This window comes from Danio rerio, chromosome 7 (assembly GCF_049306965.1).
Source record: "Danio rerio strain Tuebingen ecotype United States chromosome 7, GRCz12tu, whole genome shotgun sequence".
Lineage (NCBI taxonomy): Eukaryota > Metazoa > Chordata > Actinopteri > Cypriniformes > Danionidae > Danio > Danio rerio.
In genome coordinates, this window is record NC_133182.1 from 26,203,850 (window position 1) to 26,221,186 (window position 17,337).

At 34.9% G+C, this 17,337-nt stretch overlaps 1 protein-coding gene and 1 long non-coding RNA gene across 2 annotated transcripts in view; one reads left to right on the forward strand and one right to left on the reverse strand.

Annotated features, from left to right (window-relative positions):
- The window catches only part of LOC141375366 (uncharacterized), a 45,845-nt gene extending 33,085 nt beyond the window's left edge, over window positions 1-12,760 (reverse strand). The window contains exons 1-3 of the long non-coding RNA XR_012383302.1: window positions 12,695-12,760; window positions 1,430-1,620; window positions 186-297 (exon numbers count right to left, since the gene is read on the reverse strand). This is a non-coding gene — a long non-coding RNA (uncharacterized lncRNA). The remainder of the gene's footprint in view (window positions 1-185; window positions 298-1,429; window positions 1,621-12,694) is intronic.
- On the forward strand, window positions 276-8,747 carry nat16l (N-acetyltransferase 16, like; the record flags this gene model as incomplete). The annotated part of the gene is given in 5 exon segments (NM_001123054.2): window positions 276-290; window positions 1,007-1,097; window positions 1,376-1,580; window positions 4,895-5,119; window positions 6,945-8,747. Coding segments are annotated over 3 exon segments (987 nt in total). The 5' UTR covers window positions 276-290; window positions 1,007-1,097; window positions 1,376-1,391.
- Window positions 12,761-17,337: the final 4,577 nt, after the last annotated feature.

Sequence of the window (17,337 nt, forward strand, 5' to 3'; positions counted from 1 at the left end):
TTTAAAACTTACTAAAACGTCTTATAAAAGGTTTTCGTGCCCACTAATTTAAGCCGGACTCTCATATGGTTGGATGATTGCTATAGCATACGACGAAAGATGTTGTGCTGGGTTATTAAAAACAAACAAAAGGTGTTGAGGCGACGTAAAGACTGGCCGTTTGAAACATTCAAAGTTTTACATGCCTGCAAGAGTAAAGTCCATGTCCTGCCGTGGAGGAACTTGTCAAAAATCGTGACCGCCTTCTAGAGCTCAACGTCAAAATCACACGAGCCTCGACACGTCACGCGGTGAGTCCTGCAGAACATCAAACACCACATTACTGAAGAATTAAATAGAGAGATATTCTGCATAAGCATTTCTGAGATCATTATTAGTTGTAAAGTCAGCTATGCATTGATTATATTGCGTTATTGACTGTAGTTTCATTTACATGTTTTAATAATGTTTAATGTGGTTATGTGATCAGCAAGCCTTCTTCTTCTGTAAATAGGTTTCCTTACAATTCATTGATATTGTCCCAACTAATGATTTAACCAGGATGTGAATTATACATTGACAATCAGGGGGGTTAACTTATTCGGAAATAGAATTTTGTGTAATATGCTTTAGTGACTCAAATTAAAGAAATCTATAATGCAACATATTTGATTTTTCAGTGTTTTATGGGATAGTTTGTGTATTCTGGCCTACAATATCATGTGATTAGCCATTTAAGAGGTTACTGGTCAAACTACAAACAACCCATCTAATTTGTCTTTACTTTTAGGCTATATGTAGAAACAAGCACCTATTTGACAGGAAACGTGTTTTGTGAACACTTTACGTTTTCCATGTCTATCGGCATTCACAATGGCATAATCCATTATAGGGGTGGTCAAATGTATATTTATATGATCTATTATTTAATTAGTAATATTAGTATTTAACATGCAGATCAGAGTAAACTCTTTTCTACTGTTTAGTGGACTGACCCCCCCGTACATGTTATTTTCACGTCTTTCAGGGCAATCAAGCATTAATTAGGGGAGTCAATCCCCCCAAAACCCTCCTTGTAATTCGCATCCTGGATTTAAAAGTAGAGTCAACATCAAAAAGTAAGTTGTCCCAACAAAATCTCAATTATTGTGTTGATTCAGCGTATTCTATAAGACTATAAGTAGTCTGAATAAGCAAAAAAATAAAAAATAAATTCTGGTACAGTGAGCAATAACACATAATAGACTCATAAGTTGTTAAATATACATTGCTATTGTTTATTACACAGACTAATCTTGTAACAATTACAACTTTTGTATTTTTAGATATAACATTGATAAAAATGATGAAATGTTCTAGAAAAAAAAATGTTTTTAATGTGTTTGACCATCCACAGTTAACCTGAAGTAACTATGGCTTCACATTGTGTGGGTGAAAGTGATGGACTGACCTTCTATCTGGCTAGACCAGAGGATTACGATGACGTGATGGCCATATCACACAACATATATGGTGGTATGGACTATCTTCCACATCGCTATCACTCCTGGATAACTGAGCCGGGAAGAGTGGTTATTATAGCACGCAGAGATGAGAAGCTGGTGAGCCATTCGAGGAGGGAAAAAGCTTTGATAGTGTTTTCTGATTTCAGACAGAACCCATGAGGAAAATTCATTACTACTACAAGATTTTTTAGCAATATCTTCATCTTGGATATAGATTATATACTAGATTATATCATAAAAACCCCTAAAACAGCACGTAAATTGGCAGTATTGCAAAAGCTTGTTCATATGTCAATCAAAGGGACACTGATGTAAAATTAACATTTACAGTACGCATTTACCTTATGGACTACACAAATAATTAACTGTTATGATAGGAAAAAGTTAATGGTTGAAATATACTGCACGATGTCTATTGAGAAATACAAAGCTTGCAGTTTTCAGCAAAGACAGCTTGTGGCTCAATTTAACCACATCAGTGCATGTGATCTGTGCTGTTCACAAATTTTATTGACTCATGACCCATATACCTGAACTCAGAACCTGAAATTTATACCACTGGACAGCTTTGATCGTCAAGAACTCAAATCAAATGAGGCCATCAACACCATTGTAAAATTTTGCAGCTAACCTACAATAGTACACGTGTCATGCACCTTTATGATCACTTGGGGCACTTTTGCACATTGTTTTTTGTACTTAGCACATAAAATATCAAGAAAAGCAACCGTGTTTTTTTTAGACTTTTAAATGCTTGTAATCACAAAGATAAAGGAAAATCTAGTGTTTCAGTTTTATTTTCATTTGTTTTTATTTTTATTTTTTTCTGAACAAAAACTGACTATTGTCAATGTCAATTTTATTTATATAGCACTATTAAACACAACCAAAGGTTGACCAATATGCTGCACAATACAAATCACAAAGAGAATGATATAAAATTTTAGCCAAAACAAACAATTCTCTGATAAAATTCCAAATTAAAAAAGGTAAGTTTTCAACCTATATTTAAAAACAGACAGAGGGGCAGAGCATTCCACAATCTAAGACCAGCTACTGCAAAAGCACTGTCACCGATTTCAGCCTCGACTTAGGGAGCTATTGTAATCTCTGGATTGATAACAGAAGAGAGCGACCGGGGTTGCTTTTCCCAAACAACGACATAACTCGCGGCTGAGCTATCATAGTACGATGAATCATTTGGGGAAAAAAACAATGTAGTGACGAGTGTTTCCCAAAATCCGTAGTTTCTCTGTCGCAGATCCATCGTTTGAACCACATTAGTTATAACGTAAAATGCCCATAATGATGTTCTAAACGGGGTGGAGTAATTACTTCTATAGAGGAGAACCCTATAATTTCTTTGTGCAAATTATATTGTTTCACACACACACGCATTTAAAAAAATTCCAATATTGGTTTTGGTCAAAACATGAACTCGCCATATTAATTAAAATAATGTAAATGGCACATATAGGGCCTATGTTTCCTTTAAAAATATCATTAAGAATACTCAACATTCTATTCTAAAACATAAAATCCCTTACAAAAGCTTACACGTATTCTAATATCATATATAAATCATATAAATAAATAAATAAAAAATGAGGCTATTTATTAAAAAAATATATTAAATTTTTATTAGGAGATGAAAAAAATACTACTTTAATAATAATATTAATGATGATGATGATTATTATTATTATTTATTTTTTGAAAAGTCTACTTTTACAATTTGACACATGCAAATCACTGCAGAAATGTTCTAACTAACAGGCCCATGTCATATACAGTAAATAACCTACTATAAATTAAAAGCATTAACGTATGCTTTGTTTTTGTTTCATATGCTCTGGAGACATAACATAAATTCTGCTTTTAAATAATAGGTCACCTATAGCTTCGCCATGAGCCACAACTGTGTTCAAAATGACATAAATGTTTTCAAAGTGCACTGCGAGGGGAGCGCAATTGTAAACATGAAGAAAAACTGAACTGTAAAAATTATTGAAAGCAAATTACACCAAAGAGAGATTGCTTTAATGCTTTTTTTTTTATAATTCTAAGTTTAAATGCCATAATGTTCTAAATGAATAGGGCATAGGGGGATAACTGGTAATTGAACACAGCCAGGAACTGTTTCTAACTACAGCTCAAGAGGTGTAGTTGCAAGCATACAAGTTTGTGGCGCAGTTTGTGGATGTTCGTTGGAACGATCAAGAAACGCCGTTGAGAAACGCCAAGTCAACTAACTGTAACGACAGAACTTGCGACCTTAGTTGGCTAACGATGCACCCCTGGCTGATGTTCAGTCAACAGTTCTGACAGAAAAGAAGGCGCCAAGCCATTTAGTGATATAAAAACCAAGAGAAAAATGTTAAAAGTGACACAACAGTGCACAGGCAACCAGTGCAAAGAGACTGGTGTAATGTGGTCAAGTATTTGGCACCGGTTAAAAGCCTTGCAGTAGCATTTTGAACTAACTGTGAACGAGATTGTGTTGTCTGACTAATCACATAAAATAGTGAGTTACAGTAGTCCAACCTGTAAGTAATAAAAACATGAATTATTTTTTCAAAAATGGCCTTTAGACAGAATAGGTTTAAAGCTGAAAAAAGCAGGATTTGACCACTGCATTTATATGTTTGTTAAATCTCAAGCCATCATTAAAGATAACACCCAGGTTTTTTACCCAAGGCTTTACAGAAAAGCTTGATTTACCGAGACTTACTGTTGGTGGCTTAGAACAATTTGATGGGCCGTACACAATTATTTCAGCTTTACTCTCATTAAAATCTAGAAAGTTCAAAGACAACCATGCTTTCACATCCAACAAGCAAGACATAAGAGTCTCCAACCCAACTGAACTCAGTTTTAAGGGCAGGTAAATTTGAGTGTCGCCTTTATAACAATGGAAGACAGACCATGTTTTCTATAAATAGAACCAAGTGGAAGCATATATAAGGCAAAAAGAATAGGGGCTAAAATAGATCCCTGGGGTACACCACATGACAAAAATACTGCTTCAGATGAATGTTTACCAACGATGAATTTAAAACTGCGATTGAAAAGATACGATTTAAACCAATCCAGGGCACTTCCGTTTATCGCTAGACATTGCTTCAAGTGGGCCAGCAAGATGGCATGGTCTACTGTGTTAAATGCAGCATGCAAATATGCTATGGACATATGACATGGAAACTGGAATATTATTGCAGTTTATTCTCACAATCAAGAATGAACCAATTTGTTGTGCATTCAGTTTTATTGTTTACTCAACTCCACAATTCTTTTATTTATTTACCAATAGTAGCTAATGAACTGAATGTCTCACAGATTCACAGTCAAAATCTGAACATAATATAAATCCTAAACTTTAATATTTTCCATAATTCTGCCTGTGGCTGTAGGTGGCCTTGGAGTCAGGCCTGGTGGTTGACGGGGGTGAAACTGTGGTAGTTGAAGGACTGAGAGTTAGTCCACATGAAAGAGGCTGTGGTCTGGCCGGAGTCATCCAGACATTTGCTGATGGCTACGTAAAGAAGATCCACCCCAGAGTGAAGAGCAAACGCCTCACCAGAGGAGATGATCCCGGGCCTGAGAAACTGCGCAAGTTCACACTTCTGGCCAGACGGGTGAGCTCAAATCATACAAACATGAGCTATATTTACAATCAAGTTAACGTAATATCATACATTTTAATTTCATACAATTATTAATAAACAAAAAGTGTGTCCAGCCAAACTGTCTATGTAGTTTGTCTTAGTTTAAGGTTGGGAAGAAGGAGACTGAAACCTGTCCAGATTTTGTACCGATACCAGTGTAAAAAGCATGTAACTAAAACCAAAGCAGAAGCTGGATGTTTTAGTGCTGCTTAGACCTGGTTTAAACTGTCAATTCATTGTGATCTTATTTTTAAATATAAACGACAGTTTGAATATATTCTTGATCATAGAAACATGAAAAAACAAATGTATGCAATCGGTTTCAGCCCTCGTTTATACAGTCGAGGGCAAAGTTTTTAGCCCTTCTGTACAAATATTTATTCTGGAGAGATATTTAATGGAGCAAGGACATGTTCACAGTATTTCCGATAATATTATTTCTTCTGGAGAAAGCATTATTTGTTTTATTTTGGTTAGAATAAAAGCAGGTCAATATTATTACCCCTCTTAAACAATTAATATATGTATGTATGTATGTGTGTGTGTGTGTGTATATATATATATATATATATATATATATATATATATATATATATATATATATATATTGTACTAGATATTTTTTAAGACACTTCTATACAGCTTAAAGGGATATTTAAAGGCTTAACTAGGGATATTTAAAGGCTTAACTAGGTCAATTAGGTTAACTAGGCAGGTTAGGGTAATTAGGCAAGTTATTGCATGATGATGGTTTGTTCTGGAGACAAGCGAAAAACAAATTAGCTTAATGGGGCTAATAATTTTGTCCTTAATAAGGGTTTTAAAAAATTAAAAACTGCTTTTATTCTAGCCGAAATAAAACAAATAAGACTTTCTCCAGAAGAAAAAGTATTATCAGACATACTGTGAAAATTTCCTTGCTCTGTTTCATCATTTGCGAAATATTTAAAAAAGAAAACAAAAATAATTCCGACTTCAACTGTATGTGGAAATAAATTGAATCCAAATCGGATTTGTGCCAAAGTGACTGTTATGCATACAAACAGATTGGATTTTTTATTTGTCATTGTCTATTAAGAGTACTTGGTTCCCAGAATTGAAAAACAAATATAGAGAACTAAATAAGACTTTTGTCCATGTGTAGGATTTATTTCACAGCCCACTTAAATTTTATTTTTCCAATTTTACTTAAAATATCAAATCTATAAGCAATTATTCAGTAAAAGGTTTGAGAAATTATTGTTAGTCGACCAATCAGTCAAGGGTATGCAACCAAAGACTATAGATGTTAGTTACCATATACAAAATCAAAAGTTTCCTCGCATTACCATGAAGGAAGAAAATGCAGCGTTCAGTATGTCTGCAACAGCAACGGAAGTCCCGCCTTCCAGTCAAAGTAGCCAAACGCAAGTTTTTATACTGTAGCCACATTTATCTGTTGAGGGGGGTCTGTACAGATTCGCTTGTTTGTTACGGCAAGTCCTGTCTTTGCACCAATGTTTGCTCTTGAGCAGTAGCTGGAGCAAACTGAATATTACATGTTTTAAATGTAATTAGGGCTTAAGCAACAACAAGCAGGTCACTTGTTTTGCTGATTTGATATATTTGTGAGTTCAAAGAGCAAATATTTCTGTATTCAATATTAATTTAGAAAGGACTGTGGTCTTGAATAGACTACACAGACTTTCCTTGAAAGGGACTTTATATCTACCACCTACACTTGACACAGAGATATAAAGTGGCCTTAACTATCAGTCAGCTCTCACCACAGTTCTCTTTCTGTCTTTTCATCCAGGCCGTTCTCTCTCTATGGGGGAAATCTGAGGGTTTTGATGGCTTCGTCTCCAGTCTGAAGCAGAAACTGCTGGCGTCAGGTGTGTCTAACAGCAGCTTCAGGCCTTTAGTGTCAGTGCAGGACTCAGGTGCTCTGCAGGCTGTTCTCCTGGATCCAGATCTGCCCTCCAGGCTTCAGCTTCCAGGCGCCGCTCTCATCCAAGACTGGCAGCCCTTGAGGCTCGTGCAGAGTAACCTTCAGATCTTGGCAAGGCGAGATTTGACATGGTTTATAGATGGCTCTGGTGAGAAACCGATGTTTTTGAGTTTACACACGCCTCTGTACCCTGTTCCATTTGACGGAGGATCTCTGCGTTTTAATATCGATCTGTACGGGACAGATCCTTCTTTAGCAAAGACGGCACTAACAGCTCACCTGGACAGAGTGAAGAGTGACCTTCAGGGCATGGTGGTGGTTCATATTTACATGCATCAGACTCTGTGGAAAGAGTTGCAGCAGTTCTGTGAGGGTCACGAGATGGTCAGGCAGTTCAGGGATTACTGGGAGCAGCTGTTTTTGGAAAGAGATATATAATTATTTCTAGAGATCATGGGGAAAAGAAAAAGTTGCCCATAATACAGGAAAAAAAACCTTTAGATGATGTTTTGGATGAAATAGAGTAAGATTCGGGTGAAGAATTTGTTCAACACGATTAAACAGTCTGAGTGAAACAAACTCAGTGTTTGCTTGACTTTAACAGATGCTGATGTTGGAAAACATGCATTATTATCTGCGTACCTCATCACTGTAATCAGATGTATACTGTATAGATTTTTATAGACTTTTTTCAAAATGCTTTTTGAAATTTAAATAGCTGCATTATTAAACAAAAAAGTTACAATTATTATTGTAAAACATTTTCACAATAAAATTTTGTATTTTTTATAATTTATTTCATTTTGTACATGTTTTAAAAGCCTCTGGAAATCACGCTATGATGCTGATTTGGTGCTCAAGAAGGATTTTTTATTATAATTTAGAGATGACCAAAGTTGTGCCAGTGGGCCAAAGTTGGCCCGTGATAACCTTTGATTTGGCCCGCCACCCCATTTGAGAAAAGAGGTAGAATGATGGTAGGTGGGGCGAATGCCTTCAACAGAGATTGTTATTTCTAAATCAACATAACCTTTTGTTTGTTTGTTTAATTGTTGAGCTACAAAAAAACTTGTTCAAATTAAATGTTGTGAATTAATTAGAATTTTAAAAATGTAAACACTGTCACTCGACAAATAGAGGACAATGCACAAGACTTCTTTCTTTTTTTTTTAAATTCTTGTTTATGTAAAGCACTTTGAATCACCAATGTGTATGAAATGGGCTATATAAAATAAACTCGCCTTGTCTTGCTTTTAATCCTTTAAACAACTTGAATTTTTAATGAAGGTTTGCAAAAAATTTAAATGCTGCTTGTAAACGCTGAACACCGATTAAACTCTCATTTTTTGTATGATATATAGATTGATGAGACCAAAATTCTAATTTTATCTGGTTTTAGATATAAATCTGGTTTATAGTTTTATTGTAAGTACATTACAAAAAAATTACAAAATGAATATAAATTATTATATAAAATAATAATTAATATGAGTATTGTAAGTTTTTTTGTTTGTTTATTTTTAAATATTATTAAACTAGGAAATTACCATGGCAACTTTAATGTAATACAGTTAGTATATTTACCTGCGGCCCACCACCCTCAATCAAGTTTGGTTTTTGGCTCTTCATAAGGGAAAGTTTGGGCACCCATGTTATAATTAATGCTGACTTTGACTAATAAAAAGTACAAAACAACAGAATTTTATCGTATTTTTGTTTACATTTTTTCCTGGATTTATAGTTTTGTATTTGAGTTAACAGTTTTGTTTTATTAATCTACCGATGGCATTACGGATTTAAAATAAAAATGCTGTAATTTCAAACTTTTTTGGGCATTAAATGATAACAAGTATCAACTTTACATACATTTTTAAAAAAGGTTAGGAAATCTAAATTTGGTGGAATAATTAAATCACACTAAACAAAACTTTGTCTTGTGACCAGTTTTCATTTTTCTTAAAATATTTAATTTAAAAATATGGAAGAATTGTTATTAGTCCTTTATAGAAAATAGTAAATCCAGTAAATAACTAACTATACTGAATCAATCCAGTAAATCCAAGAATGTTGAAGTAGATGTGTATAGATACACACACATACACATACATGTGTGTACACACACATACACACATAGATGTAAAACACACACACACACACACACACACACACACACACACACACACACACACACACACAAACAGACATTAGCTACTATTGGTAAATAAATAAAATAATTGTGGAGTTGAGTAAACAATAAACACTTGTAAACACTTGAAACATTTTTTAAACCATAAACAACAACTTAAAAAATAAATCAGTCATGTAGATTTTTTTCCCCTCAAAAATAACCAAGAAAATTCAGCCACAGCGTCTTGTTCTGGCACATTACATCTGTTAGTGGACTGGTTAACAGCAGTGACAAGAATAAAGGAGGTTAACACTCTGGAAAATCAGCCTCTTTTTCCAGCAGGCTGTTTGGTAATTGCCTTTCATGATGGGAAAGCGCACAAGAAGTCCTTGGAGGAAATATGTGACGTCTGAGAAACAGCCAACAGTGTAATGGATGTGCTGAGAATCTATCCATCAGCAAATTATTCTCTCTCTTTCCCCATCACACTCGTCCCTGTTGCTATTGTGTTTCCCTCTGCTTCGTAATACTCGCTCTTTACTTTGCAACCATGATTTATGTCTTTCCCTCGTCCTCGCTGTTCCACCTCTGTCCTTTCGTTTCTCCTCCGCCATTAGTTTCATGTCACTTCTGGCTTGTCATTACACTCATTTAGTTCCAGTTCTGTCTCTCAAATACATCCGTCTGTTCCTCGTAGCAGACCTTATTACACAGCAGATCACCTTCTCCTCCAGTTTTTTACAATAACACGTGAAGATGCATAATTATAGCCATCAACTTCAATGAATGCTTCAATGGAATGTGTGGAGACGTTTCATGCACTTGCAGGATGTTGGATATTAGAGGTATATTTTATGCACGCAGTTATGGATGATATGTTTGATAGTTTTGCAAGAAACTGAAGGTGAAAATGGTATTAAATTTGAAAAAAGTTGTTTTTGCCTGCAGTGTCTCAGGTTTTTCTGGCATGCACTGCATTTTAACATGGACTGCGAGAGACTGAATTATTAATTGCTGAGAAAGACTCAGTCATAATTTCGCAACTGCGTCAATGATTAACTCATTAACAGCTTCTCAGTCATTGCAGAGCACAAACCGGATGATATTCAGCGCTGGAAAGGTTTGAGTTGCTTAGTGAAAGGAGCAGATGTTGTTAGAAATGTATTGAAATAATAAATAACAAACTAGATTGTCTTGAGATTCACCGCTGTAACTTTCAGAGTGCATAAGTTCAGATAGCAGCATATTTAACATTTGTAAAAGGTTTAATTCAGATCTGAATTTCAATAGTCATGTCAAAGCAGTAAGTAAATCAGCACACTATCATCTCATAAACATTGCAAGGTGCTTTGTTTCAGATGACTTAGAAACAAGAGAGAAACTTCATGCTTTTATCATCAGTAGGGTGGATTACTGTAAGGGACTCCTCACTGGCCTCCTCACATTTTAATTATTTTAATAATTTATTTCCTTATTTCTTTTATTCTTGTTTATGTAAAGCACTTTGAATCACCATTGTGTATAAAATGTGCTATATAAATAAACTTGCCCTGCCTTGCTTTTAATACCATTTTTAATCCTATATTATACAGCTTGAATTTTCACTAAAGGTTTGCAAAAATTAAATGCAAAATCTGTGAACATTAAACATCCACAGCTGATTATACCAACATTTTTGATAATATGTAAATTGATGACCAAAGTTCTTATTTTATCTGATTTTAGGTATAAATCAAATCCCATTCGGTATAGGATTGAGTAAAAAATATCTATACATTTCTAATAACCTTTCTTCCAAATTTGACATAAAACTATTTTTCTCCACCTCTAATTGTTGTGACTGAAAACAATTTTTTTGCAACAAATATTGATTTCTGAACCGTTCCGAACTCAAAACATTGATATAGTATTGTCTTTTATTACAAAATATAAGGTCAATACCTGAAAAAAGTCTTGTAAGTTTTAGGAGTAACAAATAGTAACTTGACTTCTAGTTGATCATTTGGTATCAGAAGTGGCCACTAGACTACGCTTATTTTACCAAAATAAAATATGATCATGCTTTGATTTTTAAATTGTTTAATTAGGACAGTAAGGTCTGATTTTGTATCTTTTGCATGCCCCCATACTGAATGAAACCCCAAACTATGATTTTTGCTTCACCAAACTTGACTGATTTCTGTGGGAATCTTGGGTCCATGCTGGTTCCAATAGGTCTTCTGCAGTATTTGTGATGATTGGGATGCAGTTCAACAGATGATTCATCAGAAAAATCTACCTTCTGCCACTTTTCCAAATGATCAACTAGAAGTGAAGTTATTATTTGTTGCTCTTACAACTGATTGACAACAAGACATTTGTCAGGCAGCATAGAGGAAATGTTACAAGTAATTTACAGATTTAAAAAAAAAATTAAACTCTTTTCCAGAGCTAGAACAAGTTTTAAAGTTAAATAAATTTTATTTCAAACTAAAATAAAAAAGTGTCAACTTCTTAGTTGTTGCTCAAAATGAGAAAGGCATTTTGGGCCAGTTGTGCAGACACAGATTAAAGCAAGGCCAGGGCTAAAATGGGACTGCTATAACTGACAGTGAAATTTAATCTTGGATTTGACATAATCTGCTTCTGAGAAACAGTTCTTTGTGTGTCTTTTACTATCAGGCAGAGAACAGACAGGCACAAAGAAGTCCTGTTTCCAAAAGCTTTTATGAATGAAATTCAGCACACAAGGCATCAACATAAAGAGGAAAACAGGCATTATCCCTTGGACCAAAACAGCAAAATAAAAGATTTCATTTGTATTGTGCAGCACACAGCAGAAAATACTGCAGAAAATATTAAACAAAACACAAAAACTTACAAGAGAATACCCAATAAAAGGGGAAATTATGCACAAATAAACACAGCAGAGTTGTATAAAGTTTTGTAAAGAAAGCTGATATTACATGTTTTCTATTTATAGAAATATAATATAACATAATATAATATAATATATATATATATATATATATATATATATATATATATATATATATATATATATATATATATATATATATATATATATATATATATATATATTCGCATTGAAATCTCTTAAATTTGACACAAGGTCAATCCTAGGCATTGACCTTGAGTTAAATATAAGTTATTTGATTGCTTTATGACTCTCTCTCTATCAGCAAGGCCTCTAAAGTAATCCACTCTTTAACCTTCATCGGCACAAGTACAATCTAAAAATAAATTTGAACTCGGTCAGTTGCAGAGTAATGTCTAATAATAATCATGAAAGGATAATTATCCGTGTACATGACACAGACAACGATTAGCAATAACAGCTATGGGAGTCACATGAGGGAATTTCTCTCAATTCCCCTCATTCACGATTATATCATCTCTTATCGTTTGTTTTTGTCAGTTTGTTTTAATATATGGTTATCTTCTACAAAGCAGAGAGGGCAATAGTAAAAATAAAATATTAACACACCATTATTGACGAGTGCTGGATCTAATGCGTCGAGTATCCTCCGCAGAGAAGACTGCAGTTTCCAGTATTGACCAATGGCAGGCAGCACTGAGCTTCGGTCGGCTTTATCAACCGAGCTCTGTAGAGCCATTAATACGACAGTGTGAGACCAAAAACAGCAGGGTACACACTTCTGTTAGAAGCTTTTGAGGGAGAACATTCAAGGAAATGTAGCAAGTTTGTATCCTGAGGTTTTGTCAAACTTAATTGCAACCATTTTAGTGTTGAAAGCAGGGCAATATTTCGCCCTCCCATTGTAGGCCATGAGTTACAGGATTTGACTGAATGAGTCAATCCTTAATGTTATTTCTTGTTCTCATTTTGTCTTTCTCATTTTCTAATTTCCTTCGCTTCCTGGCAGTTGCACAAACTTGACCCAGCTGTATGACGCATCTCAGAAATGGAGAGAGAGAGAGAGAGAGAGAGAGAGAGAGAGAGAGCTGGTTGCTGCTGGAGCAGATAATTGTATTTATTGTGGTGATGATGAGGATGATAACTGACCTCACCGAGCTTCCTATGAAGATTACCTTAATTTTACCACCCTGATGGTCACAATCTGCCCATGTGTGTCAGCAAAGTACCAGTTGTCACAGCCTAAAGAACCGATTTCTTAAATTTTGGTACTTAAGTGAAAATTACAAATTCAGATGCAATTAGTGTGTGTCGTTAGGGTAAAGTCATCTTGTTTGTAACAATTTCTATAAAACAGATATTAATAAAACATTACAGAAAAAGAAAAATCCCTGGAATTCAGAAGTGAAATTCTGCTGATTTCCTTGGAATGGATTATCTATGTCTATGAGTATTAAAGTGAAGTTGATTTCAGAAGAGACGCTATATAATAGTTGTTTTGTCATTGACCTTGAGAATCGTTTTGTGGAGCTGAGGTTGTTTGCACTCCATTTATGATTTGCTCATCCATTTTTTTTTTAAATATCGAGAATCACAATGGAAATAAGCCATTAAACATAGTTTAGTTTAATAAGTGTGTTATTTTAATGATTTTTTAAAATCATTTTAATAATTATTTTAAATAATGTTGAAATACATATTACACGAGGAGTGAGTAATAGAGGTCCTTTAAAATGGTTTAATTTTAACTGTAACATTACATTTGAACTGTTCATATAGTGCATTCATTAATTGTGAAGAAACAGTGCTTATCTCGAGTCCACTGTAATGAACATATCTGGTTGAAAATATATTTCAATGTGTATTTGTTCTGTTTATTAAAATATTACATACAGGTTTACAAAAACATGATGAACAATTGATGACAATGATTTGTTTTTACGCGATTAATTAACACTTTACAAATTTATTGTTTTTTTGTTTCATCCAAGCAGGTTACATTTGATGGATTTTCATATATATATATATATATAAATTATTTGGTACACCTTACAAGTACCGGTTTGGACCCTCTTTTGCTTTGAAATGCAAATGCTTGCTTTGAACTGCAGCAGATTGTCTTGACAGTGTCTATATGCCTAAATGCATTAAGTTGCTGCCATGTGATTGGCTGATTAGAAATTTGCGTAAACAAGCAGTTGGACAGGTGTACTTAATTAAGTGGCCGGTGAGTGTATTTGACAATAATGACAAATATAGAAAAATGGCAAGCCAAGTTAAAAGGCATTTAAAGACCATCAAGAAAACTAATAATGCAAATCAAAAGCACGCCACCCGATTTACAGTGGTATTTAACTGTACTTTTTACTTGCAGATTACTGTTTTTTTTTTTGGAGTCACGTAAAAAAACAAGCTAAATTTCCTCCACTTTTGGGGTTGTTTTCCAGATGTCAAAGACAGCTTTTAGGAGCAGCTATTAATTGGCTTTAATAACCCCTTCATCATGACTCACCCTCCCAGCGAGAGTCCATATGTCTTCCTCGACCTGTTGACTCAGATCCGGATGGTCCGAGCAGCACAGGCCTAATTATACAATGCAGTATGAACACAACAAACCGATTCCACATGCTTCTCCCAACAATGCAGCCATCAGTGCAACTTCCCTTCCATTTCAGTTTAGTGCTTGACTAATTAGTCTGCTGCTTGAAGAAGACAGAGGACAGGCTTTAATTGATAAACATTGGGACAAAATTATACAGAAGCAACCATGATGCCCTGGCAGTTCTTAATCACAGGAAATAAGCCTAGGAATGGAGGATGATGAGTGCCATTAGGCCCAGAGCATGCTGGGTAAAGAAGCAGCTATTAGAGAAACATTAAATTAGCGTAATTCTCCCTCACAAAGGAATGGTCGAGAATATGTGAGTGTGTTTGATGTAGGGGTGGGAGAAAAAAGGTGAAAGAAAGTCTGTGCAAGCAGGAGAAAGTCAAATCAAAGTTTTAGGTCACACTTAACATTAAGTGGCCTTAACTTACACTGAGATTGTTTTATTTGTTAAAATGTACTTAATGTGTACATACATGTAATTACATCTGCAATTAATTTCTGTAATTACATCTTTAATTACACCGTTGACCATCGCTTACACTTTAACCCACCCTTACACCCACTAATATCACCAAATCTGTCCCAAACCCACCACGTATACTACCTTAGAACTGCAAAGCATAATGAACACAGTAAGTACATTGTATTTATTTATTCATTTTTTGCTGCAAATACATAGTAGTTAAGGCCATTCAGTTTAAAATTGGACCAAGTTTTGAAATAGACATTGAGACGTTATGTGATCAGACACTCATCTATCACTTGCCAGAGTGCCCAAAGCATTAGAGGGGTCTGGATGCAGACCTGGTGCAGTGCAATCTGAGCAGCATCCAATGCTTTTTAATGCGCTCACCTAACCCCCTCCCCCCTAACCCTACCCGTCTCTCACTCCATTGAGTGCATTGTGTCTGACATTGCATCGCTGATTGATGCAATCACAGCTTGCATCATAAAGGCTGCATTCAAATACTATTGCAAAGCATGCCAAGAAAACAATTTCCATGCCATTATACAACCAACAGATCAGCCTGATCCTATTTACATGCCTGAATGCTCTGAAATTCTGCCATGTTAAAAAGATGCACCTAATTATGATGACAAAATTACATAAAATACAATAAAATAAAACATTACAGTTTTTGGTCACTTTACAATACAAGACAAGTATGTGATGTTAGTTAATATAATCGCTAACATGAACAAACAATGAACAAAACATATGTTAAATTTTCCTTGAAACAGAAGTTATGGTTGTCCTTTTTTCTGCTAACATGAAGTACACAACTCAGAGTCATTCTGATTTCAAACCCCTGTGTACATTTCTGAAGAGTGCCAAATATATCCCAGGAGCTACGTTTTATTTATTTATTTTTTTTGCAGTTTTTGTTTTCCACCAGAGGTCGCTGTGTAAGCTTTTTGAGATCTCAAATTTCTCTTGCGAATGCTGTTCTCACGTAAACCCACCAGAGGCCGCTGTTGACTGAATGACTGACTGACTGATCGACTTACCCACCCTCCCCTTCCCTAAACCCAACCAATAGTATTTTAAATAGCACAGATTGACCTGCCCACCTCCTTACCTAAAACCAACTACTTTGAAAAGGAATTTAGAAAAAGAAAAGCCCTGATTCTTACAATGTTTTTACTACATTCTGACCTAGTTATTTGCTTATTTTATATTTTAGCTTTTGTTTTTTTCTTACCTGCTCTCTGGAACAGTTCTTTGCCAGACTCAAGACTACGTTGGCATCTCAAGTCCGCTGATGTACGTGTTGAGCGATCTGGACAAACTGATAACTGCAGGAAAGTCGTCCACACGGAGGTAATTGGTCTAATGGTAAGCAAGAAAAGAAATGGCGTCATACCGCCCGTAGCGTTCGTTAAAAGATGAAGTGCAGCCATACGTATCTCTGGCTACATAATTCGCAATCTTCAAACATGTATATAGGGCTACGTTTTCAGAAAGAGACTATGTTGGAAGTACATCCACCTAAAATAATTTAGTTCTTTGGGAAGCAATTATATTTTTGGAAAATGGGTGTTGCTAACAAAATGAAAGAAGACTGATAAATAGATGAAGGTAGAGCAGAAACAAGACATGCACTGATAGCCCTGCTCTAAAGGCACTCCATGTGACCAGAAGTGATAAAAAAAAATTCGAGGAGGAGAGAAGGTTATGGTATTGTTTTAAAGATTCTGGGGGCAAACAAATTATTATCAATTCGGTGGTTCAGGGAAAACCACACTCCTAGATGCATTGACTAATGTTAACAAGCACAGCTTTGATTTTAATAATGGATTAGTAAAAGTTGATCTTAATAAATGCTGTACAAGGATTGTTCATTGTTTGTTCATGTTAGTAAAAATAACATTAACTACGTCTTGTAAAATAAATGAAGAATATGAGGCTGAAATGTTGAACAGAAGACAAAACAGCAGTGAAACATTAATCAGCAGCATTAGCCTTAAGAAATGACTCACACACACTCCTAATAAAGCAGAAAAATCATAGTGACAAAGCTTCAGTTATCTGTCACGTCACAGCCATCTGCTGAAATAAGGACGCATACTAAATAAGTCATAATAAAGGTTTTTATCATATGAAGGAAGCTTTTAGTCCATTAGTATTTTAATGTATTCTTTT